Genomic DNA, 25,858 nt, shown 5'->3' with positions numbered 1-25,858 from the left:
GCTACAACGGAGCTGTGCCAGCTTTAATCGCCTGGAATGGTATAAATGCTTTTCTTTATGCTCCTGTCCTCGTAACAAAGCTCCTGTGGCTGTTGGGTTGGCATGGGGCAGGGGTGGGCAACCTTTCGAAGCAAGTCCTTGTACCACTCTGCAGAGCTGCTGGAAAAAAAAAAAAAGAAAAAAAGCTCCTTGCTGGCCAGAGATCATTCCTCTTCTGAGCAGGCTGATTCAGTTCGCATTTGGGAGTGGGTGGGAGCGAGGATGCTGGAGCTTGCTGGAAAGGCATATTTGTAGCTTAGCAACAGGGTCAAAGGAAGCCAACCGCATGGAGGGATTGCAGAGAGCCTCTCCTGGCAGCCAGGTATCCACGCCTGACTGCTTCCAGCAAATCTCTCCGCCTGCACCACGCAAAGCCTTTCAAAGGCAGAAACCACCCCCCTGTTGCCACTCCTCGCCCCCCCCCGGCCTTGCCGCTGCCAAGCACTGCGATGCGGTGTGTTATTTACATTTGGGGGGTTTAGCTTCATTTCAAAAGATTATTGGGTTTTATGATTTTTGAGCTCGTGTTAATATAATAACAGATTGCAAGTGATTATCACTGCCATTGTTTCTGTTGGCAGGGCACCACAGAGACACAAAATGCATTTGGTTCCCTCCACCTCGCAGCCAGGGGAGGACTTAACCGCTCTTGCTCGCACTTGCATTAGCCTTGGTCCACTCGCCGTTTGATTTCCCCTGCCAAAGAGGCAGCGACCATTTTTGCCCCGGCTCTGCTCAGACTACTAGATCGTTCCAATACCACGAAGGAAGCGAAGTTGTATGCCAGCTGACATGAGCCTGGGATAACCTGAAGGCTGCTTTCTCCTCCCTGACAAAAAGCATAGAGCAAGACTGGCTGCCTCTTAATTCCCTGATGTTTGAGCTTTACCCTCACAAACACGGGCACTTTGGGATGGACCTGTTGGACTGAGCGAAATCACAACCCTTTGGTACTCGTGTTCAGAGGATGCTGATGGGATGGTGTCCAGGGAGGGAGCACGCCCTTCGTTTATACGCCGGTACATTGAAGTCGTGCCCTCGTCTAGAAAAATGTGGGGAGTCCACTGGATTCCCCTGCACGAATGTTTTGCTCAGCTCCTTGGTTCAGTCTGCACCGATTTGCATCTTGCATCCTCTGTTCCATGCAGAGGCAGGAGAAAATGCTTGCTTTGCCACCGTATGTGCGGGGTCTTCCACATTTGCCAGCAAAAGCATCCCAGAAATAGGATGACCTGGGAGGGGAGGGGTCTCTGCAGACTGAGCAGCTCAAATCCGACTGCCTGACAACCTACAAATTCTGCTTCCTTTTTACAGGTCCCTCTTTTTAACACCCTCTTCCCCATGCTAACTCCAACAAGGGCTCTCCACGCAGCAGTCGCAGCTGCGGCTGCTCCCCCCGGTGAGACGCGGCGTACCTTAGCAGGGGCCCGGGTCCTGCCTGCGGCAGCTGGTGCATAAGCAGCTTTGTGACTCTGAAGCTTCTGTTTTAGCTCCAATTACGAATCCTGCTGCACTTCTAAATGCTTATGTCCGGCTTATTTCTAACTTGTAAGGTCTTTTGTGCCTTAACCTCTGCTCAGAGGAAACGCTTGCCCTTCTCCCTTTTGATGGCAAGGATGTCCCGGGATATGTGTCATCTGTTCCCAAGAAGCGATTCCTGCTCAGTGCCCAGGGAAGATGAATCGCTTCTGGGTTTGTGCTTTGGAAGAGATGTTTTGCTGAGCCCAGCCTGGCAATAGGTCAATGAGCTCCCTTTTACTGCAGCTACAACCAGCATTTCAGAACTAGCAGCTTTTACAACTCCTCACGCCGCATGCTAGCCCTCTACCGTGCACCGCCCGCATCTGGAAAGAAGAGCAATAGCCCTTGATTTGCAACTTTGCATGTTGCTTTGGTAGTTCGGTGGTGCTTTATCTCATCTTTGGCCTTCTTGAGATTTAGAAAAGCCCAAAGAAATCCCCGAGGCCAACGGTGTCGCAGGCTCTGGGGTGCTAGAATGCCAGAGGTCGAGCTGATTTTCCAAGCCTGGGGTTTGTGTGTCACAGACAGCAAGCAGCCTGCAAAGCTTTTCTTTTTTATCTTTTTTTTAAAAGCTACAACACTCTCTTTAGCCCTGAAACAGTTGTGCTAAAGCAGGCCGTCAGGAACTGCAGAGATTTGTTTAAACTACCCTGCCTGTCATTCAGGAGACGGGGCTCCGCTGCGAAACGCCGTGCTGCCTCCCAGCATAGTGCCCGCCAGTCCAGAACCTGCTTTACTGGGAAGCAGATGCCAGTTGGCAGCGTCCTCTCGCCCAATTTTAGCTGTCTAAATGTTAGACATCTAGTCTGCGCTAACCATCTAGGCTGTCTGTAGACCAAGTGACGTGAGATGAATTCCACCCAGAATGGTTACCAGCCCGGCTCCAGGAAAGGAAAAATTAAATCAAGCTCTGGTGCGCCTAAGCATCATCCAGCATACTGGGTGATGGCAAATTTCATCAGCAAAACGAGGCAGCTCTGGGGCCGGGATTTTTTATTTTTGTTTTTTTTTTTTTAATAATAAGATCCCTGGGCTCCTTCATGTGAGAAGGAAAACACCTGCCAAGGATGGGCAACGTACACCAGTATTAGCTAGGCGCAAGGCGGCTTCTGTATAAACAGGGATAGTCTCCAAGGACTTTTAAGATTTCCTTCAAAGTTTAGAAAGCTGGAACATAGACCCAAACCCACGGAAACACTAAAATGTGAATAAACCTTGTTATGGCACAGGGGTAATAACCGGGATCGTAGCTGTAGAAGCAATGAGTGAAGGTTTCTTCCAGCCTGTGGTTTTTGGCACACTGCAGCTCTGATGGTGGCTGCAGCTGAGCACCACCATTTCTGCCCCTCCGTCTTGTTTGTTTTTATCCTTTAACTGTTGTGTAGCAACTCAAGAGTCTTACTGGGAATACAAGGGACAGCTGGTTTACAAATACAATTGTAGCATAATTAATTAAGCATTAACAATCCATTATTATCTGTTATCTTAGGGTACAAGCTCTGTCTCTCTGCCATGGAAACCATAGTGCAGGTTACCTAGGAATCCCTCTGGGATCTATTAAGTGTAATTACTACGGACTTGGATCAGCAAAAAATATATATGCATTGTTTTCCAGCCTCAGCACTGCAGAAAGTGCTGAAAACTTAGCAGCTCCGTGACATTTGTGCTGAATTGTCACATAATTGCCAGGAACAGGCTGCTGTGAAACAGTTAAGGAGCATTTAGCAAAAGAAACATAAGGGATTCACTTTGCTTTCTCCAGCGTATTACAGCATCTCCTGTGACTTGAGGAAGGGAGCCCAGGAGATGCTGAATGTGCCCGTGTAAGAGGACCAGTGTGGGGTGGTATGGAAAAACTTGCTTCTGCAGGAAAAAATGCAAGAGGCTAAAGCGAACGCAGGGATTTTTGCCGAGATGATGTCCCTTAATGAACTGCTTTGTCGTGTCTGGTTCTGTCCTCACTTTACAGGTGCCCGGGTGCCTGGGAGGGAGCTGCAGGTTTGGAGCTGTATCTCTGTTTTTAAGGTTTTTGGTTCTCGTGCGGTCAAAAGCTGGCATTCGACCCCAACTTATTCCAAGCTAGAAGAAGCTGTGGAGTTGGGCTCAAAACCCTGAACTGAATCCAGGATGACAGAGGCAAAGTCAGCAAGGTGATCTCTTCAGGTACATCAAAGGGCCCCTGAGATTAAAAGGGTTTTAAAAGGACGCTGTCAAGCATCACGTTTCTCTCTGAACGTTACTGTGTTGTTACAAGTAATGCCTGCGATGTCTGTACATGAAAGAGATTAGAGGAAGAACAGTTTCCGATTATTATTTGTTTTAAAAAGAAACAACCCCCAAACCGTTTGCTTTGCGCATGTGACAGCTCTTCCCGCGCGCGCTGCAGCCCCCGCGGCGATGCTCAGACCTGCCTCATCTCTAAAGGTGTGATGGCAACCGGGTGTCTGCAGGACTGATCCTCCTCCTTATTCCCGTATAATTATGGCTTATACTCGTATGGATGTGTGTACGTGCCACAGCCATTTGGGATTGGGGTTTGAACCTGTTTGCTTGAGATGAGAGAAATAGGGCAGACCCAGACGTGCCTGTGTTAGGAGACCCGGGGAAGGCTCCTGAGGGGGAGAAGAAAATAATGGAAAAACCTGAAGTGGGAAGACTGAGAGGACCACAGGGATAAGCCACAGGGTTTAGTCCCAAGGAGGGTAACCACAAAGAAGTCCCCAGGCCCCTTTCCCAGCAGACTGGTCCAAAGGCAGATAGACGGGAGCATCCCTGTGCATTGAGCCCGGTCTGAGATGCAGGTGAAGCTTCACCGTTCAAACAGCGGGTGCCCGTTCTGGACATAGGGAACATACGGAACAGAGGGACATAGGGAACAGCCAGCTGTTATTTTTACCTCATTTTACACCCTTTAGGGCTAAAGGTGCCTAACTTTTCTGAAGAAAACGCTCCACCCCGAGGTCAATCCCTTCAGGAATAACCCCACAGCCGCTGGAAAAGGGAGCATCTGTCGCCCGCATCGGCAGGGAGGTGCCATTTCTGGGGCAAGTTGCCACGCTCCGTCCCCCCCACCTTGCTCCACCGAAGCCTGGGCTGAGCCCTGCGCCCCGGTGCCCTCCCTCGGCCCCGGCTCCGGCTGCACGGCGCGTTCCGGCAGAGCCCGGCGCTGCCTGCAGATTGGTTGCCTCCTCCTCACTTTCCCCAGCGACAGCGAAACCTGCTCAGAATATCTTGATGGAAAATACTCCCCTCGCGCAGAAAGCGAGCGAGGAAGATGCTGCAGCTGCCGGAATCCCTCCCCGCCTCCCCGGCGGGTACCTGGAGGTGACACGGGGGTCCCTCTGAGATCCCTAACCCAGCAGATGCCTCGCAAACTCCATTTGCTGCAACTGTTTCCCCTGCTTTGTTTGCAATAAGAAGCAGTACCGTTAGCAAACAGCTGAGACCACTGAGATTTTATCCGACAGCATGTGACAATGGAAGAAAATGTCAGGGGTGGCTGGGGTGGTTCTTTTTTTGGCTGCTGCCCTATCGCCGGGCTTTCTCGGTGAGATGAGACAGGGGCGTTTTAAAGGGCCAAGTCTGGAGCCTCCTCACGTCTCCAGGGTGCCTTTAGTGAGACCACAACGTGTCCCTAGAAGTCTTCATCTAAATACCCGTGATTGCTCCTGCTAAATGAGGACAGGCAGATGAATCAGGCTCCGTTCGTGCCTGAACGCTGGCCCTTCTCGCAGGCACGCTGAGGACCTCTGTGCCTAAAACACTTCTTTTCCCTTTTAAAGCTGCAGATGTTCAGCACCTGCAGAAAAGGAGGGGGTTTTTTCCCCCCCACCCCTAAAAACGTGACGTGTTTTGTGCTGATGGATAAAAGGGTTGCTGGCATTTTAGAAAACCTCTTTCCCTTTCCAGTATCTCAACAATTCCTTTTTTCCTTTCCCGTTTTAGATCTTCTCAAAGGCTGTAGGAACCTGTGAAGCATTCAGGCACAGGCTTGAGCTTTGCGCCTCGTGGGCCTTTAAGGCCAGAAAGGACGGTGACGTTCATATAAGTCCCTTAATCCGACAACACCGACACCGGTCCCGGTGCGTTGGTTTCCGTCTTCATCTGCCCGAACGATGACAATTGATGTGAGTTTGTTCTGTGCGAACAGGGGTCAGTGCACACAGAGACACAGAAAGATCAGGTGGCTTCAAATGTAATTTTAAAGCGTTTGTATGACTGTAGCGCCGGCCTGATGACCCTGAAACCCCAAAGTCCCCTGGCAGCCAACACCAAGCAGCGCTGAATTTCATCAATGTTATTGAGCAGTGGCCTCAAGAAATGACCTTTTTAAGAGCAATTTTCAATTACTGATGTGCGGCCCCAATGAAGGGGGGTTCTGGGAGCCTCTTTTTAAGGGACTGGTGAAAAGTGACTGAAAACAACAAAGTTCCTATAGCTCATACAGCAACCTATACGTCTGACTCCTCTACAGAGGTCTGCATCCCCACCTGGGCACGCATTGCAAGAGGATGGACACCAAGGGACCTCTCGAGCTGTTCCAGCCTCATTTCTAAGTCAGAAATCAAGAGGTGTGGGGAGGGAAATGATAATTTTAAGACTGTGTTTTTGCAAGACCTGCATCCCCACCCCGCTCCTGCGAGCATGACAGAGGTGTCCTTGCTCCTGGAGCTGGCACTCCGACGCAGAGCCAACCCACCGGGCTCACTGCTGGCGTGTGTAGAGCTGGTTTATGGCAGATTATTTTTAAAACAAGCTAACCTGTGAGGGTGACCTCACTTCTGCGCAGGGATACTCCAGGCAGGGCAAAAATAGCCCTCCTCGGCTAAGAGCATCCTTCCCGTTCATTGGCAGGCACCTTTCTGAAGCAGCCCAGCTGTCTGGGCGATGAGAAATGCCCTTTTCGGTGAGCAGCTTCACAGATGGCGGTGCTGTGGATCACAGGGAAGCGGGCTGTCATGCAAGCTGAAACGGCGTGGGCACACACGCGTGCACGCAGACGCGTGCGCACGGCCAGCCCTTCCCGGGAGCTGCGGCTCGCCTGCACGCCGGAGGCGAGCTGCTGGGAGTCGGAAGGGGAGGGGTATTTCAGGCCAGCATGAGAAACGGGGCTAATTCTGCGTGAAAAAATCTGGAGCATGAGCAGGATGCAGCGGTTTTTTGCAGGACTAGGAACGCGAGTGCCCTGTGTCACTGAGCATGCAGAGAGGGAGGTGGATGTGGGGGCTGGGGGATAAATCCTTCCCCCTTAGCTTTCCCCTCCTCTTCCTCAGGGACTCACTACGCTCGCCGAAGTCTGAAATGCTTTGAGATCCTTGATGGCAGGCGCAGGCAAGGTCACGGCGTTAGGCAGCAGGTTGGAACATAAATCACTGCACCTCCCATTCCTCTCCTACACCTCCTTCCCCTGCTCCTGCTGATGACCCCCGGCCCTGCCAGGCCACATGGAACAAAACCCTGCTAGCACGGTGCAGTTCTTGCTAGAACAAATTGTTGCTGGCATTGTAGGTTATTTAAATCCACATATTATCTCTTCCTCTGTATTACATTAGCTTCCTCCCAAACCTTCGCCATCTGTTCCACCCTCGGTTATGAATGTGAGAAAACTGAACATGCTGCTTCACAGCTACAGCACTTTAAAAGTATGATGAGCATCCTAATGGCTTTTCTGTGCGCCTTCCCGTGCAGGCTGCGCCCCTTCGTTATTGCCCGGGATTCACTCAAAATAGCCATTAATGTTATGTTGCATTAGTGGCTATTTACCTCCAGCATTGCACCTCAAGCCCTCCTCCCCAGGACGTTTATGTACGACGGCTGCGGCGTGCAGGCTGGGGTCTGCCGGCGAGGTGGGAGCCTCGGCAGCGCGTCTAACTCGGGCTGCGTGGGGAGAGACAGCGGGACCGCTTGTGCCAGCGATCTCCCCGAGGAACGCCTGGCTCTCGGCGAGGAGAAATGATGGTTTCGTTCCTCCTTTGGGACCCGTGTCTCTCCCAGCTCCCTGCCGCCACGTGAGGTCACGTTATCAAAGGTGCTGGGCCATCTGTGAGTCCCACAGACTTCAACAGGGTTGATGTCCCTGCAATTACTGCTGCTGCTTTTCCCCTCCGAAAGCCTGTCAGGCTCCTAATGCTGCCTGTCGTTTCTTCACGGACATCTAGCCTGGTAAGGACAGCCCGGTCGGGACTCGGCGCCCGCTTGTGTGCTCGGGGCTGGCTTCACTTGGAGCTCACTTTTTTTTCTGGACTGGCAAGACGTGTCCTATGGTGCGGTCCGCCAGCAAACACACCGTGTTCAGCTCCCCTTCGATGCTGTGTGGGTGCTTCCGAGCCTGCGCCAAAGCTTGCAAGATGAATAGGAAGCCAGAAAGCGACAGGGCTGTGTGTGGGGGTGATTTATCCACAGCCACAGCAGGGAAACTGTGGCAGATAGGTAGTTTAGTCCCTCCTGCATCCCGGCAGCCGGCGGGCTGCAGATGTCGCCGCTCCCTCCTCTCGCCCACCCCTTCGCTCTCATCCCTTGGCTGCAGGTGCCGACACCTTTGCTCTGCTGGCAGAGCTGTCGGCAGGCGGCCGGAGGAGCAGGGATGCTGTAGGTATGGCAACATAATCCTATATTACAGACCTTAAACTTTCGGCATGACTGACAAATGTCATTTCAGTTTCGTGATCCCTGTCTCTCAAACAACCAAGCATCATCTTCTGCTGCCCTGACAGGGTGATTTAGCTCCTTTCTTTTGCCGGAGCCTGAAATGTCACCTCCTGAGAGTTACAGATTTTCCGTTTCTGCTGTGCAGGTCTGGCCTGGGCTGTGGGACATCCAGCAGCAGGGACCCTCCAGCCCTGCCCTGGGTTTGGCACTGACTCGACAAGGAGGAACCTGGAGCGGCGTTGGCTTCCCCACTGCTCCCATCAGACCTCCCCATCACCTCCCCTAGCAATGCCAAACCAACGGGGAGAATAAGTGAGGAAGCTGCTCTCAGTGGTGAGGCCAGGAATGATCAAAAACCAGGGCTGGAAAGGACCTGAAAATCACACAGCTCAGCCTTCTCCCACGGCAGGTTCAGCTCTATCCAAGCTATAGCTGAGCTGCAGATGTGCAACCAGGTCTTAGACCACCTCCTCCCCCCAGCCACCACGGCCTCCCTAGGCAATTTATGCCAGCCCTCAAGTCACTAGGAATGGCTAATGGCTAACCACTGCCTCTGACGCTTGAATTTAAGCCCATTAATTCTGTTCATAGAGAACAGATTATTCCCTTCCACTTTGCAGCGGCTGTTTTATGTGTTTGAAGATCTCCTCTTCCCCAGCCTGAACACCTCCAGCTCTTCCCAGCAGCCAGTTGTTAATGCCCAACGTCTCCTCCTCTCTCCCGAAACGAGGAGCCCAGGACTGGATGTCTCATGAGGGTTTATCCTCCAAGTCCCACAAGCTACGCTCCTGCTTAGAAAGCATACTTGTGCTCTTCGCAGTAGAGTGAGTGTACGGACTGACATTTGGCTGTAATCTGCTATATCACCCTGATTCGCAGAGCTCTGATAGCCCACCACCCTTGCTGTACTTGCCCGTTGCTTTCCCTGCCTAGGTATCCTTCCTGAATTGCATCCTCTTGACTGCAGTTTGCCAAGACCCTTTTGCATCGCATCCCCCCACCGAGGGGCTCGTACCCCCTCCTGGCTCAGTGGCATCCGCACACCAAAAAACACGAGCTGTATTGAACCGTGCAGATCAGTACAGGAAAACCTGAGCAATGCTCAGCTCAGGAATGCCACCCCTTTGCCATGTCCCCTGCTCCATGACCATGGTTCTCTCCTCCACCTGGGTCAGGTCTCCAGTACAACGCGGTGAGAAGGCCACTGCTTCAACAGGCAGTGCCATCACACAGCGGCAGAGTGATGGAGAGCCGCTGCAGGTTGACACCATGCCCAGCTACCAGGATTTAAGCACTGATGTTGCAACAGGGTCCCGCCACGCTCTTGGGCCAGCGTGAAGTTCCGTTGCCATAACCTAACCACAAGGAAGCATCACCAACACCTTGCCTACTCCTGCAGCTTCTCCACCAGGTGAATGCTCAAAATCCCAGCAATAACGTATTTTTATTGCTGGCCCCGGGGCTGGGTTGCACAACAAACTCAAACTTGCTGCTCACGTCCTCCAGTGAAAAACCTGCTGTTCCCACCATGACAGCCTGCGGAGAAAACCCCACGCCAACCTCCAGCACACGCTATTATGCAGGATGGGAGAAGGGAGGAGGGGGGATTCAAGGCACAAACCCACGATAATCTGGGGGTCAGCTCTGCCGGCAAAGCAACCTCCCCTTCCGCTCCGCTGCCGTACCACAACAGCTCTGCACCGGGTTTCTCGGCCGGATTTCAACACAATTTTGCCTACTTACCGTACTGGATTTGAGCGCATCCCCATTGTCTTCTTCAGATTCTAGTGCAACAGGTAAGGATTTCTGTGGCGGGGAGAAGGTTAAGTCCCACCTTAGTAGCCGAGGTTCAGCTTTGTCCCCGAATCTCAGGTTTTCCAGTTTCTGCACCGTGGGCTCGGCAGAGGAAGCTGGCCTGAAATTCTCTTTGTTCTGGGACTTAGACCTCAGTCTCTGAACCCCGAAGCCCCGGTCTTCCCCGCGGTGGTCGTCAGCCATGCTCCTGCAGGGTCCCCCTTTGCTATAGTGTCTTTTTTGGGTGTGAATCTCTTGCATATAAGAATCCATCCTCATGAGGGGCTTCATCTCCATCTCGTAATTGCTCATCTTCTCCTCGTCCAGCTCAAGCAGTTTGGAGCTCCCTGAGCTGTGGTTGTGGGACCTGTGGTGGGAAGTCCATGAAACTGTGGCTGGGGAATCTGTCCACCTCTCTCTTTGCTTGTGGTTGGAGGCCGAATGTTTGTGTCCTCCGCTCCGACCTCTGTAGTCTTCAGGGACGGAGGCCGACCCCAGCTGACCGCTGCGCAGCGTCCCGCTTCTCACGCCGCGACTCCCGCCGACCTTCTCTTCGCTCCAGCTGTTGGGGCGCAAGTAATCCCCGCCGCGTCCCTCCAGCAACATCTGGATCTCCCCACCCCTCTCTTCATCCACCGAGACCTGCCTGGAGAAGTGAGCGCTCTTGTTCCTGCAGGAAGGACCCAGGGGCGGCGTGGAGGAGGGACTGGCAGGGAAGCTCTGCAGCGGGCTGTCGTCGGGAGTCAGGTCGGACGGGGTGGTCCCTTTGCGGTACAGCTCAGGGCTCTCTTGTTGGAGAGGCGTCCCGGTGGAGAGGACCTCAATGTCATCACTCGAGTTCTGGCGCTTCGGTCGCTGGCATTCGAGCCCTTTTTGTGTAGTCGTTAAGAGAAAAGAGAGGGGGAGAGAGAAATGCAATAGGATTATTTCTATTCCGTGGGCGCCCACCAGGTTTTTCATGTCAAAGAATAGGGCTGAGAGCGTTGGACGGCAGGGAAACCGCAGGGCCAGATCAGGGCAGCAGCAGCGCAGCACAATAAACAGCTTCTGCTACTAGACCAAGAGAAAAGGCATCACTGGTTTTACACCAAACCTGCTGTCACCCCCAGCATCCGCAGAGCAGCGCGGTGGAAGGGCTGCAGCCCGGCACGGGGGGTGGTTTGGCATCAGCTGCCGGTGTTGTCAAGACAGGGGCATTCTGCTCTAGGGTTGTGTTTCTCCATTGCTGTTAACCCAAGGGCTACCAACCCTTTTAGAAACCACCCGGCACCACCGCAGCTCTCATTTCCAGCTGATTCAAACAGGCTCGAGGGCGGCCGCTCCTTTAGCACCCACAGTTCTCACCTGCCCCGCGGCCGCAGGCACCCTGCTTGCTCTGGGACACGTGTGTACGTATTACAAGTAAAAGGACTTGCAATAGTTTTGCAGCCCCAGCGATGTAGTTGCAAGAGTTTGGCAGCCGCAGAGGAGCGGGCGCGCGGGCCCTGCCTGCTCTCTGCTTGCCCTGGCAGGTCGCAGGGATGCAGCAGCTTGCAGCCCCGCTTGAAAGCAGCCTGCGCTGCTCCATGGCACCATTCCTGCGCTGTGCACGCAGTCACTCTAACCCCGCTAGAGTTAGAGTCCACCGACATTGTCCTTGTCCACTGACATTTTTTGGGGCATCCATCTGACCACCTTCTTCCATCAGCTCCAAACCCAGTTTGCAGGCAGGAGGGGGGAAATTGAGATGCAGCCGGTGGCAGCCCGCGGCTCACCCCATGCCCTGTGCTCACCTGTGCCGGGCGCTGCTGGGATCACCCCATGATCCGGGCAGATGTGCAAGCCTCTCGTTAAGAAAAAACCCCACAAACCATGTATGGAACAGCTTTCCTGCCCCATACAGACAAGGAGGGCAAGCGCACTTCTCCACTCAGCCGCCCTTGCTGGACGTGATGGCGAGCACAGGGGCGGTCGTGCCTCACACGTTTAGGCAGGAGCGAGGTAGCGCGTTCAGGGCTACACGGGTACAACCCACACCATCATCCTTATTTCATCGTGCTGAACGCACCTCATTCCCTTTGAGCACACCTCAGACAGTGTCTCCCTGGGGACAGGGACTTCAAGAGCAGCTGAGTGTCTTCAGCTGGCAAGAAACATGTCGCTTCTCCGGACATTTAATAAAAACTGCAATTTATTGATCATTGATGAAACACCAAATTATTTCAAGGAGGTGCAAGCTAATAGTGGTTAATTCTCATTTTAGCCTCTCAAGGCATAGTTTTTCCTTGCTAAAGCCATGCTAAATTACGTGAATAATTTGATAAATATATTAACTGCCTAATGCCCCTGAAATGCATCTAATTGCAATTGCTATGGCTAGACAAGAAATGAGTCTCAAAAAGGAAGAACTCAATTTTTTACCATGGTTTAAAAATAAACGCTCTTAAGCGCCTGCTCTAATCTCTTCACTTCTGCTGAGTAATTTTCTCTATCGCATCTTCTCGGGAAGCTGCTGCCGCCGGGCTGTGCCTTCACCCACAGCCGTCCCCGCGTCCCACTGTGCCGTGGTCCGGATACATGCGGGGGATGCCGGGAGCATGGGGACGGATGTCCCCATCGAAGCACTTGCAGGGGAGATAAATAGTAACAAGGCTGCTTGGAAATTTCCTACAGAAGCAATTTCTCGATGGGAAATTGGACTTCTAATGACTGTCAATTTTTTTTGTATTATTTGCCACAGAAAAATCTGTTTGTGTTTTGGGACAATACTCAGATAGTTCAGTTTCAGTGCGTTCCCTGTTTGTCTGTGAGAGACTGAACCTCCCGGGATTTATCTGGGGCCCTTGAGCAATCCTCGTACTGGTGGGAAATTGTGGTGAAGGAGAAAGGTGGAGTTCTGCCCCTCCATTTTCATGCAGAATAACTGTCTCTGGGGGGAAATACAGACGGATTTTGTGGCTGTTGTTGAGAGGTTCCCATTCCAGCCACCCTCCAACATCACAGATGGGACACTGAGGCAGGGAGGGAATAAACGGCTTCATATGAGAAAGCTGTAAAGCCACCTATTGAATGGGCTCGCCCAAGACTTGGGGTGTCCCTGTTCATCTCAGGCTGGAGGTGCAGGGCCTTGAAAGCTTCCCACCAGCTCCGATGATCCCAAAGCCAATCTCCAATGGCACAACCAGCCGCAGCCTCGCGACACCCGCTGCTACCGCACCATAGTTCCAACCCCAGTCTTCCCTGGTCCCCGAGCCCCACGACGGAGGCGAGAAAGCCCAACGATGCTCCAGCACCCTCACCCCGGAGACCCACACCAGGGACCACGTTATTAAGCACCCTCTCAACCTAAATCTTTCCCACCCAAACCTGCAACGAGCTGAGCCAGTTCCTCCTCTCCATGGGTTAATCCCTTGAGTTTTGCAGCCCCCGGCTGGGGCTCACGGACGAGCGGGGGCCGGCGATGCTGGGGCACGGCCGCCCCGCCAGCCCCGGAGCCCTGCAAGGACGCAGGCGTTTCCTTGCGGAGGAACTCGACAGATGCACGGTGCCGTCTTGCCGGCTTTCGACACCCGAGGATGTGCAACAATTATTCTGAGCTAAAATTAGTCGCGGAGCACGTGATGTTCCTGGAAGAACGGTTGTGAGAGCGCGAAGGAGGATGCGGAACACCAAATCTGGATTTCCAGCAGGACTGAGGCAGCCGTGCCCGGCCGCGGCGTCTTCAAAGCCAAGCACGTGCCCTCGGGCGCTGCGGTGCCCCTGAGGACCCGCGTACGGGATTCGGGAGCGGTGGCGAGCTCCTGCCTCTGCCACCGACGCGCTGCCGTCACCTCGGGGGAGTCACTTCACCAGCACCGTCCAGCCCATGGGCTGACCCCGCTGGCAGCCACGGCCAGGGCGTCCGGCAGAGCCAGGAACCGGGAGGCACAGCCGCAGCGAGCGTGATGGGGACGGGGAAGATCCCCCTGGCAGACAGAGAGGGAAAACCACAGGGGAGAGGGTGATGCAGGGGACTGAGCAGGGATACTTTTGGTTTTTCCAGGTAAAGGCCTCGTGGAGATGCTGCGGCGTGTCTGGGGTTGCTGGAGCCGGAGCCGTACATGCTGGGACTGGAGTCCGGGTCTGTTCAAACAGGGGCTGCGCTGCGGGGATGCTCCCAGCCAGGATGCCTGCGGGGCTGACGTTGAGGTGGGCATGAAAACCCCCATGATGCTGTGAAGGTGAGTGGCACACAGCACCCACAGCACTGTGCAAGGGGGGCACAAACAGCACCCATGGTCCTGTGCAAGGGGGGGCACATACAGCACCCATGGTCCTGTGCAAGGGGGGCACAAACAGCACCCATGGTCCTGTGCAAGGGGGGCACATACAGCACCCATGGTCCTGTGCAAGGGGGGCTCATAGAGCACCCATGGTCCTGTGCAAGGGGGGCACATACAGCACCCATGGTCCTGTGCAAGGGGGGCACATAGAGCACCCATGGTCCTGTGCAAGGGGGGCACATACAGCACCCATGGTCCTGTGCAAGGGGGGCACATAGAGCACCCATGGTCCTGTGCAAGGGGGGCACATACAGCACCCATGGTCCTGTGCAAGGGGGGCACATAGAGCAGCCACAGCACTGTGCAAGGGGGGCACATAGAGCACCCATGGTACTGTGCAAGGGGGGCACATAGAGCACCCATGGTCCTGTGCAAGGGGGGCACATAGAGCAGCCACAGCACTGTGCAAGGGGGGCACATAGAGCACCCATGGTACTGTGCAAGGGGGGCACATAGAGCACCCATGGTCCTGTGCAAGGGGGGCTCATAGAGCACCCATGACACTGTGCAAGGTGGGAACACCCAGCACGCACAACACTGTGCAAAGTGGGCACATAGAACACCTACGACACTGCGCAAGGGGGGCACGTCCAGCACCCATGACGTTGAGCAAGGGGGGTGGCAGGCAGCGCCTGCAGCACTGTGCAAGGTGGGCACGTACAGCCCATGCAAGGCCGTGCAGTGTGGCAGCAGCTCGCCCCGGCCAGCCGCCCCCCCCGGCCGTTTGCAGCCTGAGGTTACGGGGTCTGTGGGGTGGCACGGCCGCTCGCAGCCATTATCTGCCTGACTTGGTCTGCGGGCGCTCCCAGGCTTCCCGACACGTCTTGGATGGTGTGTTTGTTTTTTAATGTGCTCTAAGTGGAAACTCCTTCCCCCCTCCCTTCACTCACACACAACCCACCCAGACGTGAGCACCAAACACAAGCCCCAGCACAAGTCAAGCACCGTGTCCCCGACTAGAAGCTAGTAAAAAATGTATTACCTAAAAATATCTTTTCAAGAGGTGATTTAAAGCAGCAAAGTCTTTTGGCAAGAGGAAATGGAGATGAGGAATATCTCGGGGCTGAAGAAGCCCCTGGGACCACGCAGCCCTGCGAAAAAGCTCAGATCTCCGATACACAAATTGGACCTCTGCAGGAGGAGAAAAGCCGAGGGGTGTTTGAACAGGGCTGCGCCTTCCTCCAGCGAGCAGAGAGCTGCGCGGGGCTCGGCTGCGAGGGGCTCTGCACGCTGTGCCCCCCAAAATGCCCATCCGCACGTGGCTGTGTCTCGGACGGGGGTTTGCTGCGCACCCCCCCGCAGCTCAGGCAGGCTCACGGCTGGAGCCAGACCCCAAACCCCGCCTGGCTCATGGCTGCTGAGCCGTGGGATGCCCCCAGCCGCCCCCGCAGCCTCCGTGCTGCGGTTAAGTGAGGACTTGTGCATCGGCCGGCTGGTCCAAAAGATGCAACGATCCCTTTTCCCTGGCCTCGGGGAACGGCACCGCCGACATGAGTCACCGGCACCAGCCCCTGGAGCAATTAAGCCAAATGAGTAATCTTCAGTTAGAGAGCTGGAAGGGGGAGAAAATAATGATAGACGCCTCCTAATGAGGGTTCGGTGCAGGAAAACTTTTGAATAAAACCATTCACATATATTAATTACTATGTTAATTATTGCTGTGGGGACTTGGAGCTTTCCACTCCCACTCACAGCAGCCCCTCTCGCTCCCGGATGGGCACAGCCGGTTGCAGACCCCTGCCCGACCGCGGCTTCGCTTCGGCTTCCTCCTCCCTGAGCCTTTGCCCGAGCCTCTTGTCCACGAGCAAAAATTTGGACATAACAGGAAGAAAAGTCGAAGGTGATGGAGGGAAGGAAGAGCCACCAGGCAAACCTTAAATGCGCATTTCTCTGACACCTTTGCACGCACACGCGACTGGTTTGCACACCCAAGTGACGCGTTAGGTACCAACGCACGCTGCCCCAGCTCTGCAAGCCCAAGCGTTCAGAAGAAATCATGAACCAGGCTCTAAAAGCCATGGGGATAAAATCAGTGACCACCTCTGGGATCACTTCTGTTTGCATTTTACTTTTAGAGCTCTTGTTGTGCAACCATCTTTTCTGTGCAACCATCAAGGACTACGAATTAAAAAAATGGGGGTGTTTTGGTGTGAAAAGAGGAGATCCCTGTAATGACAAGACTGCACAGGCTGGAAGTGTTGAATATTGAAAGCCTTGTGCTAAATCCTCCGAAAGCTGGTGTTACAGGGTGGTTTCCCACCCCAAGGGTCCCGGTGAGGACCGGGAGCTGCGGGCACAGACCAAGCCTCTGCGCAGGGCTCATTTTTGGGGATTTTGGGTGTCTGCAGGGCCGAGCCGGGCAGAGAGCGGCACGGGGCGAAAGCCGCGTTCGCGGGGCCGGCCGGCGCGGCGGCACGCACTGACCGTTTTCCCTGTGCTGGAAGGAAGGCGAAAACTCTTTGGCAGTGATCCTGGCGATCCGCGCTTCCTCCTGAGCTTTCTGCGCCGCCGTCACAGCCGCCTCCGCCTTGGCCCTGGAGTGAGAGGTCCTGCAAGGCAACCAGAGAGACAAGGACCGCGTTGGGCAGCTTCCCTCTGCAGACCAAAACGCGGAGAAACCCAAATCGTCCCCACGAAACCCCTTTTCCCCCATCCCCTTTGGCCGTGATGGAGGAGTCGCCACGGGGAGCTGGGGCTCCTTGGGGAACGGGTGACGATACATTGGTAACATGTTCATGAACTGCTTCTCAGTTTGCAAATCACCCAGGCAAGTTGGAAATAGGGACAGGATGCTGCGTCACCCCAAAGCAGGCTGGTCCCCTCCATCGCGCACCCCTCCACGGGGGACCCCAGCCCAGCTGCAGCAACCTCTGCGTGCATCTCCTGTGAGCCTCTGGGGTTGAAGGCCTGAATTTAAAGCCGATGGGTTTTTTTAACCAAAAACATTTGCTTTTGAAAGAAAAAGGGAAGATTTCCACCCCCACCCCCACATGTTTTGCGTAAAACGCTGGATGTAAATACAAGCGCCGTTTGTCACCGAGGGAGAGGTAGGAGTGGGGGCTTGCCATCGGTACTGCCTCTGACACCCCTTAACGCACCTTTACCGGGGCTTTTTTTTTTCCCCTCTGGATGAGCGACTGTGCCCTGCACTCACCCGTTACCGGCGATGCCCCAGACACTCGTGTTTGATGGTTTTTCCTCCCATCGCTCAGGATTTACACCCTCTATACAGCCCCTCTGCAGCGTTCCTGCGAGCGTCCTCCCGAGGCTGGTTTGCCCCTTCCCCTTAGCTGAGCTATCGAAGCACTTTAAAAAAATGCCAGTTCCTACCCACCCTGGTGCAGGCAGCATTATAAATAGCTCAGCTGATTTCTTTTCCCTCCAAAATCAGGCTCTCCATCTCCTTTAATCATTTTTTTTTTCTGCCGCTCTCTGAATTCCCTCTAATTTTTCGACATCTGCTCGGAGAGGAGTGCCATTCCTGACAGGCTCCTATAAATGGAAAACAGGGCCAGTAACGTGCCTGGCGTTGCGCCGTGCAGCACAAGCGGGGATGGGAAACCGTGCATGCGTCTGCGTGCTGTCACCTCTCTGAGCCCGAGCGAGACGCCTGGCCCCTGCTCCCGGAGCCGACCTGTCACTTGTTTTCAAGTGCTGACAAGTTGTCTTTGCTCTAATAAGTGCTTGATTTATATAAATTGGCTGCTTTGGAGTAGCTGAGGGAGCGGATACGACCTGTTCTCCCGGAGCTAGCGAAGGTGGTGGAGGGGCTGCGGCGGTGCTGCTGCAGGTCCCGCAGTTCCCCCATGACCGATGCAACCCAAAAATTGGTTTTAAGTGGTTTTTTACCCACCCTGGCTCCAGCACTCTCTCTGCTCCACACTCTCGCAGGGTTGGAGGAGTGGACAAGCATGTTACAGCCCCATCCCCTCGGCAGATATCCCAGTTCAGCTTTTTTAGGAGGAGCAGGGATGCTCCGAGCAGGAGCTGCAGCAAACTGCTGGGAGAGGAGGCGCAAACTGCTCCTGTTTTTGGCACAAACGTGGTCGGTGGGAAAGGCTGGGGCATCGGACCTGCCAATTAAACCGCCCCAGTGCCAAGAACGGTGCCACCTGAGGCTTAAAATTAAGATGCTGCCTCTCTGAGGTTGTTAAAATGGCTGGCATCTTCCATGGGAGCTTCTCAGCGGTCTGGAGGTCAGTTCCCGAAGATCCTCCATCCGTCTATCCCTCCGCCATCTCCTCGAATGGGAACTGTTCAGGGAAGGGACTGTCCCTCCCGTACCGCAGCACATTTATACAGCAGGCTGCCGGTCCCCGCTGGCCTGATACAAAGGATTAATAACGTCTGATTGTGTCTGGACCAAACTCAGCAGGCAGGATTACGCGCTGCCTCCCCGATCTCCTCCCTGGAGATGCAGCTGGAGGCAGTTATCTGTCCCTTCTTGCCAGGGAAGGAGGCTGGAAGCGCTGAAATGCAGCTTCTGTCACTTCCAAGGGTCCTGGGGACACAGGAAGGTGTCTGCAGAGCGGGAGTTACATGGAGCCACCACCCAAGCCATGCTCCCCTCTCCAGCATTCATCACCTCCTCTTTTTTCACCAAAATGAGTCAAAATCACCATCCCTGGGGGATGGATGGACTTCCATCCCTGGAAAACTCACTCCAGCGACTTCTGGACTAGTCCATCCCTGTGGGCTCTAGGATCAGCCCAGGAAGAGCAGCAACTCGGGGCTTTGGCCCGGAAAGAGTTAAAAATCAATCATCACGTTAATTAAGCTATCTCTGATCTAAAATATACTCCATACCCACAAAGCGGATATAGCGTCGAGCGCGGCACAGAGGCGCAGGCAGGCTTAATTGTTTGTAATGCTCTCTAAGATGCTTGGAGGAGAGGCGCCGTCGGAGTGAAAAGCAGAATTATGGTGATCTATACGTTGCATAATAAAATACATAAGTATTCCCAAATAATGCAAGTAATCCAGTTAGTGTTCGCATGACTTTGTCACATACTAAATTTAACAGCTGTCTCCTTTCTACACGCCTGCTGCTTGTAGCGGGCGCTAAATCTTAATTCCCCAGTTAATTGCTTGAGTTTATTTCCTTGTAAAGCGTGTCTTTGACCACGACACATAGACTCCAATCGCTCTTCTCCTGCCATAAGTGCTGCCATAAATCTCTCCTGGACAGAGATGCCATCCTGGAAGCCACAGTCAAAATAAGGCTGGATCCTTCCCTATGGATTCATCAGGCTGGGGATGCTCAGAGGAGGGAGGAATTAAACAGATCCTCTTGCATCGCTCCTTCGTTACCTCCCATGGTGTTGTCCATCCCGTAATGAGCCCACCGGACAAAAGCTGTTCTTTGCAAGAGCGTGGTGCCCCTCTCGTCTTAGCTGATTAGAAGTTGCACATCAGCTCAAAGGTGCTCATCTGGGTTTCTCCTGCCATCGATGGACGAGCAGGGGAGAAGGAGCCACGCACCCCGGGGTGACGGGGATGGCCGGAGCTCTCTGAACATCAGCACGTGCAAGCGCAGAGGGACTTTTGAGGATGGCTGCAACCTCTAAATCTCATTTTATTGCACTTGGCCATCCAAGCTGAACTGGGAGAGGGTGTTTCGGCAAGGATGGGGCTGGGAAGAGCCCGGGGGGTGATGGTGGGGGGTGGTTTGTACCTCTTGAGACCCAAGGGTCCGGTTTGGGTTGGGGCAGGGAGTCCACGCTGGGAATGGCTTGGGATATTTTATTTATTAATTTTTTGCCCAGCTGACTCACTCTTCTGGGAGAATGACTGGGCGAGTAGTCAAACTGGCAAGAGGAGCTGGCAGGAGGCAGGGAAAAATCACAACCAAACAGATTTCTGTAAACCTTTGCAGATCTCTCGTGATTTGGCCAGGACTGACAGGAGAAGGGATAATACCTGCGAGTGGCTCGTAATGCCAAGTTTATCAGCTCCAGCTAATCTGTAAGAAGCTGGAATAAACTGATTTGAAAGGAAGAACTTGGCTTTTTATGAATGCCAACAGCGATTCTGGCCTGGCTTTGTACGCGCGAGAAGCTTCTGCTGCAAATCCGATGCTTGGGGCCGGTTTAGCCAAAAAGGGATGAACTCTCAGCAAAATCTGTGGCACCTGATGGTCTCAGGAAGAAACGAAGCAAAATTAAAACCAGGCAAGGCTTGAGTGGTGTTTAGGTTAATGGACTGCTTTGGCAGGAGAACAAGTGGGACAAACTGCTTAAAAATTAGGCTGGAAATTAGAACAAGCTTACGGACCACCAGAAACACTTCTGAATGGAGACGGGTCTGTTGGGGAGTCGTAAGCACGATGCCTGTAATTGCAGGGATGGCACCCGCTGCCACAAGAAACCTGTTTCATTTCCCAGTCCTTCACCTCCATCCAACTTTCTTTGAACGCAGTGGTAGTGCAAAGGGCGAGCTGGAGCCAGATGAGGGATTCACCGTGCTTGTTCCTTTTTTTCTTGCATTCCTATATGAAAAACAGGCTTTTCTTTGATAAAAATAGGTAACAGACTCTTTGAACAAAAGTATGGCTGAGGCCCAAGGAAGCTGGGTGCTGGACGCAGGGGGAAATCCGCATTGGTTCATGGTTTAAATGCGAAAAAGCATCATATGGGCAAGATTTCTGGAAAAGAAGGTCTGTTTTCTAAAATTCACATGGCAGCTCTTGCTGGGGGATTTCCGTTCTTCTGCAAGCAAACGCCTTGCTTCTCCGACGTCCCCGTGAACTCAAAGCTCGGCTGAGGGATGCCTTGCTCAGTGGGACTGAGGCTTGACAGGGAAGTACAAAAATGCTGCTTTATTGCTCGTGTTTGTCGGGATCCTGCTGCAGGGATGGAGATCCCCAGCCCTCCTCCATCCCATGCCGAGAGCTGATGGACACCTCTCCTGAGCTCTCCAGATAGTCCCAACAGGAGCACACGCGAGATTGCAACAAGCCCTAAACCCTTTGCTCAGTACCGAGCTGACTTCAACAGGACTATTAGGGTTTAATCTTTTCTACCTTGTTTGTATACATATAAATCAACCCTCTTGCAAGGGAGCTCAAAAAATCAAGCTCCTGGTAACCCCAGAGGGGTTTGCTGTCTTCTCCCCCTTGCTTTGCATTTGCTTAGCTCAAATGGAGGGCAGACAGACTGATCTAACAGTCCAGAGCCTAGAAATGAAGTAAGAAAACTGAGATCAAAAGAAGATTATTAAAACTATCATTAAAGCCTTCTTCCGTGCCGCTTTTTGAACTCCTCCTACTGTATAAAAGAGGAAAACCCTGCGGTCCGTATTTTCATGGAAAACATGCCAACCCACCACGTGCCGTCTTCGCTGAAGGCGTCGCTTCAGCCGATGAGCGCTGCTGGCTCGCAGGCGCTCACAAGAGGCGAGGATGGAGTTAACCAGCCGTGAGCTCATCCTGGGCCGTAATGAACAGCCTCAAGTTTTCCTAAGGGGCCAGGCTGGCTCCACTGGATTCACTTTGTCTCTCAGGTCAATATGTAATCAGGCAGCTTTTTGGTTTTTTTCTAAATGCATCTTTCTCTTCCTACAGGAGGAAGGTTTTCTCCCTCCATTACAGAGGTTCATGTATTTTTCAAATGGCAAAATTCAATTAAAACACACACTAGCTGCAAGAAAATACTTCAGGAAAAATTCAGAGAGAGCATTTGCAGGGCATTTAAGACTCGGTGCTTTGCTCTCCCCTCCGACCCCGGTGCCCGGCTCTGTTTTGCACTTGCAAAGCAGCGGTGGCTGCAGCCGGGCTGGCGCAGGGGTGCACAGGGAAGCGTCGGGATGCACTTTGTCCTGGGAGGGGATGGCTGGACGAGGCGAGGAAAAGCAGCTTTTCAGTCCAGCCACCCCATGTGCAAAAACCAGGCTTGCGTGAGTGCGAGTCCCTCAACTGTGTTGACTCGCCAGGGGTTATTTTACGCTCCCACCGGCACAGCGGAGAGCAGGATCCAGCCCTAATTGCATCAAGCCGAGACGCACCAAGAAACACAAAGCAAAAGTCCCCAAGTGATCGATGCCGGTAACTGAACCCCAGAGCCGAAGGGAGAGGGGGAGCGCTGATGCAACCCTCTCCCAAGGCTATCCGATCGCTCCGTGCTCCGCAGCGACATTTCCAGGGACCGGCGTGGGATCGATAGCTGCAACCAGCACCGGGGAGGGATGGGGAGGGGGAAAGATGCTCTGCCTGCTCGGGGCCGTATCTCAAACCCTGCCTGCAAGGAGGGGAGGCTTGGCTGGTCTTCATGCTCTCCTAGATGGGACAAATTGGGACTGAATTATTAATAGCCGCTGCAGACTGTCTGGCTTCTACCTCTGCGGGAGCATCTCTGATTTAGGGCAGAGCTGGGGAGAGCTGCAGCGCCCGTCCTGCCTCCCTTTGCCCCTGGCATGGGCTTCGGCTCGGCAGCCTTCATCGGGCACAGCATCCCGCACCCAGCACCCCTCTGGCCCCAAAAGACCGGCGCGATAACCTGACTGCAAGGGCTGGGGGAGGCGCGACCCAGGGCCAGGCTCTGTCTAGACATTTCCTTCGGGGAGTGGGGAGATGGCAGCAATTAACAACCTGTTTGTTATTTTCCCTATCTGGCATTTATTGCCCCAATAAAACCCACTCTTAATTCCAGCTTGACTCTTTTCACAGCTCTCCTGGCTTGGTTGTTATTGCACTAGGCTTGCCTTGAGTGATTTGTGAAGGCAGTAATACAGTGCCGGTACTCAGGGGGTGGAATATTAGACACACCAATTAGCTATCTGTGCATAAATTCCCATTTACCTGCTTATCGCAAGCATATTTGCCTTGCCCGCTTCCTCCGTCTGCTTTTTCCTCCACCCCCCCATCGCTGGAATTCTTAATCAAGAGCAAAAAGCAGCTAATGTGACCTCTGACATGACGTAATGCAGCCAAAAACGCCTGCTCTGGCTCTTTGCAGCCAGACAGAAAGCAGGTGCTGTGCATAGCAAAGAGAAAGCCTGGCTTCCCCGTGCCCGCTGCCAGACTTCCCGGCTCCGGATGGAGATTTTGGGATGGGAGGATGGACCGCCCCTGCCCGAGCTCTGCGTACCGGCGGGCAGCCATGAGCACCGGGAGGAGGAGGGGGAAACCTCCCATCAGCGAGGCAGCGAGAGGGAAGGGCTGGGGATGGCTGGGATGCTGGGATGGCACGGGGCAGAGGGGATGGTTATTGCAAGCTCTGAAAAAAGTCACATTTCAAGAGAAAAGTTCTGAATTTAAGAAAAAATAAAATAGTCAATCCCTTTAATCCTGAAAAAAAATACCTCGATGCATTCATTTGTTATTGTCCAAGAAAGCAAAATACAGAGAAGCACGGAAAATGTTGTGGTCAAAAGCCCAAATCTGAGTTTCCCTGTGGTTTTACACTGGGAAATGTAACGTTATGAGGGGAAACCGTTCCCAAGCCAGCTGGGAGTCCTCGCGGAAAGCAGGTGCCTGTGGCCCAGCTGGGGCATGGCATGCATGAGGTCTCCAAAATTCATGGAAACGGGGATGGAGCCAGTTCCCATTTAGCTTGTTGCTCCAGGCACCTGTGCCAGATTCTTCCCTACCTTTATATTTTTGGAGCTTACAAATAGAGAGCAAATTCACCAGGGTGTCATTTGCCATTTTGCATTGAAATACCTTTTTTTTTAATCCGAGTAAGGGGAAAAAATATCCCAGGCTGTGTCCTTGTGTCCTGTACCTTGCCTTTAAGTAGACAAAATGAGTTTTGCTGGAGAACTGAATTCACAACATGCAATGGTACAAAGTCACGGTGACTTGGGGGACGGGGATGGGCCACAATCAAATGTCATGTCCCTAAAATCCTGGGAGAAACATGGCCCAAACCCAGCCCGCAGCAGGCAGCAAGTTGCATCGTGACCATCTCCGTGCTCCCGTCCCCGCACATCCCCTGGGACCCTGAGCTGGCCCCTTCCCGGCGGAGAAGGATGAGAGCGGCCGAAGGGCCGAAACGCCACGATCCTCTCCAGCTCGCCTTATTGCCATCATCCCAAATCGGTCGTGGGGCTGCTCGGATTTGTTTATTTTATCCCTGTTGCTGCTAAACAAAAAATGCCAGCCCTGGCACAAGAAAATCAAACTCCATCCACTTCAAAGGGCTGGGCCAGGTGGAGCTGGTACCCAAAGGCACATCTGCCACCGTTGCCAGGATGCTGCCAGCATCTCTCTCCAGCCAAGGGACACGCAGAATAAGCAGAGCCAGGCAGACCCGTGCATCTCCCTCCCGGTGGGTTCCCCTCCTTTTAATTTTTTGCCCCCCGGCAAGGGCAAAGCTGATGGGTCTTTCGCACCAGAGACGATGCGCAAGCTACCCTGAGATGTTATTTACAGCTTGCAAGATAATTAACATCTGGAGAGGGAGTCTCATCTCCTGCCATCTGTCACTTGTAATGAAGCTACGGAGGATGCAGGTGAGCGATGCGGCCAGGCAGCACCCGCCCGTCCCTCGGTGCCTGCCAGCCCAGACGCGTCTGCAGGAGCCAGCCTTTGCCTAGGAAGAAGGACAGCTTTGATGCCATCGTCCCCTCCGTTGCCCCAGCCTGACTGACCAAAGGAGACAGGTTTGGCTTTGCTCCAGACTTTGCTGGCTCCAACACGGCAGCGATGGGCAGCGGCGGGGCAGGGAGCTGCCCCCCGGACGCAGCCGAGCTCGGGGCAGTCCCCTCTCCCAAATCAGACACGGAGGCAGCAAGAGCAAACTCCAGCTCCGGGGATGGAGTTTCCCTTTTTCTTATAAACGGGGGAAGGCGTGAGATAATTGCAGTGATGCTGGGAGCGTCATTGTCTTCTGGAAAGCGATGGTGGTGATGCAAAACCTGCAGGAACCCACTTGGAGCAGGGTTTGGGAAGAGTTAGCTTCAAGGAAGGGAAAGGAGCGAGCAGGGAAAGCGCTGCCGGCTTTCCAGGCGTCGTGGTTTGGATGGGGCAGGTTTCCATGATTTTGCTGGAGAATTGTCATGTACATAATGGAAAAGGCGGCTGCCCATTTGGATAGAGCGAGAGGAAATGGGAAACACTGACGTCCCCCTCTTCATCCCCTGCTCTCGCCGCGTGCCGGCAGACAGCCCTCCACGCACACGTCCCAAAGGCACAACCATGCCACAAATGCTCCTCTAACCCTGTGCAAAAATAGCGCGTTACAAACGATCCTGCCACATTCAGGCAGGAGGCAAAACAGATTGGAAGAAATCCCTAACAACCCTTGGAAAAGAAAAAATGAAGAAGAAAAAGCCAGCGAAGGCACAAAATCTCCAAGGAACCTGGGCAGCGCTGGATCATTCGCACGCTGCAGATCTATACTGTCTGTATTAAATGCAAAAACAGAACAGCAGAAAAGCCCTACATCAATGCCGCATTCGGGTGGAGATTTTTATATGCACAACAGGCCAAGTTACAGCTCCCCGAGCAGCCATAACTCAGCCTGCTTGGACACGTGTAGCGTTGAGTTTGGCTGGACATGCTGCTGACTGTAACGACTTCAGGCTGGATCCTGCATTCCGGTTGCATCGCTCTGTCT

At 53.6% G+C, this 25,858-nt stretch overlaps 1 protein-coding gene across 1 annotated transcript in view; it reads right to left on the bottom strand.

The window, feature by feature from the left end:
* Positions 1 to 25,858, bottom strand: part of JPH3 (junctophilin 3) — a 60,037-nt gene that overhangs the window by 4,473 nt on the left and 29,706 nt on the right. Inside the window, exons 3-4 of the mRNA XM_075161561.1 lie at positions 16,728 to 16,852; positions 9,952 to 10,871 (exon numbers count right to left, since the gene is read on the bottom strand). Of these exons, the coding sequence (XP_075017662.1) occupies positions 9,952 to 10,871; positions 16,728 to 16,852 (1,045 nt within the window). The remainder of the gene's footprint in view (positions 1 to 9,951; positions 10,872 to 16,727; positions 16,853 to 25,858) is intronic.

The sequence above is a fragment of the Calonectris borealis genome, chromosome 12 (genome assembly GCF_964195595.1).
Source record: "Calonectris borealis chromosome 12, bCalBor7.hap1.2, whole genome shotgun sequence".
NCBI lineage: Eukaryota > Metazoa > Chordata > Aves > Procellariiformes > Procellariidae > Calonectris > Calonectris borealis.
The sequence above is the reverse complement of the archived record's forward strand: the minus strand, read 5'-3'. Positions and strand labels throughout refer to the sequence as shown.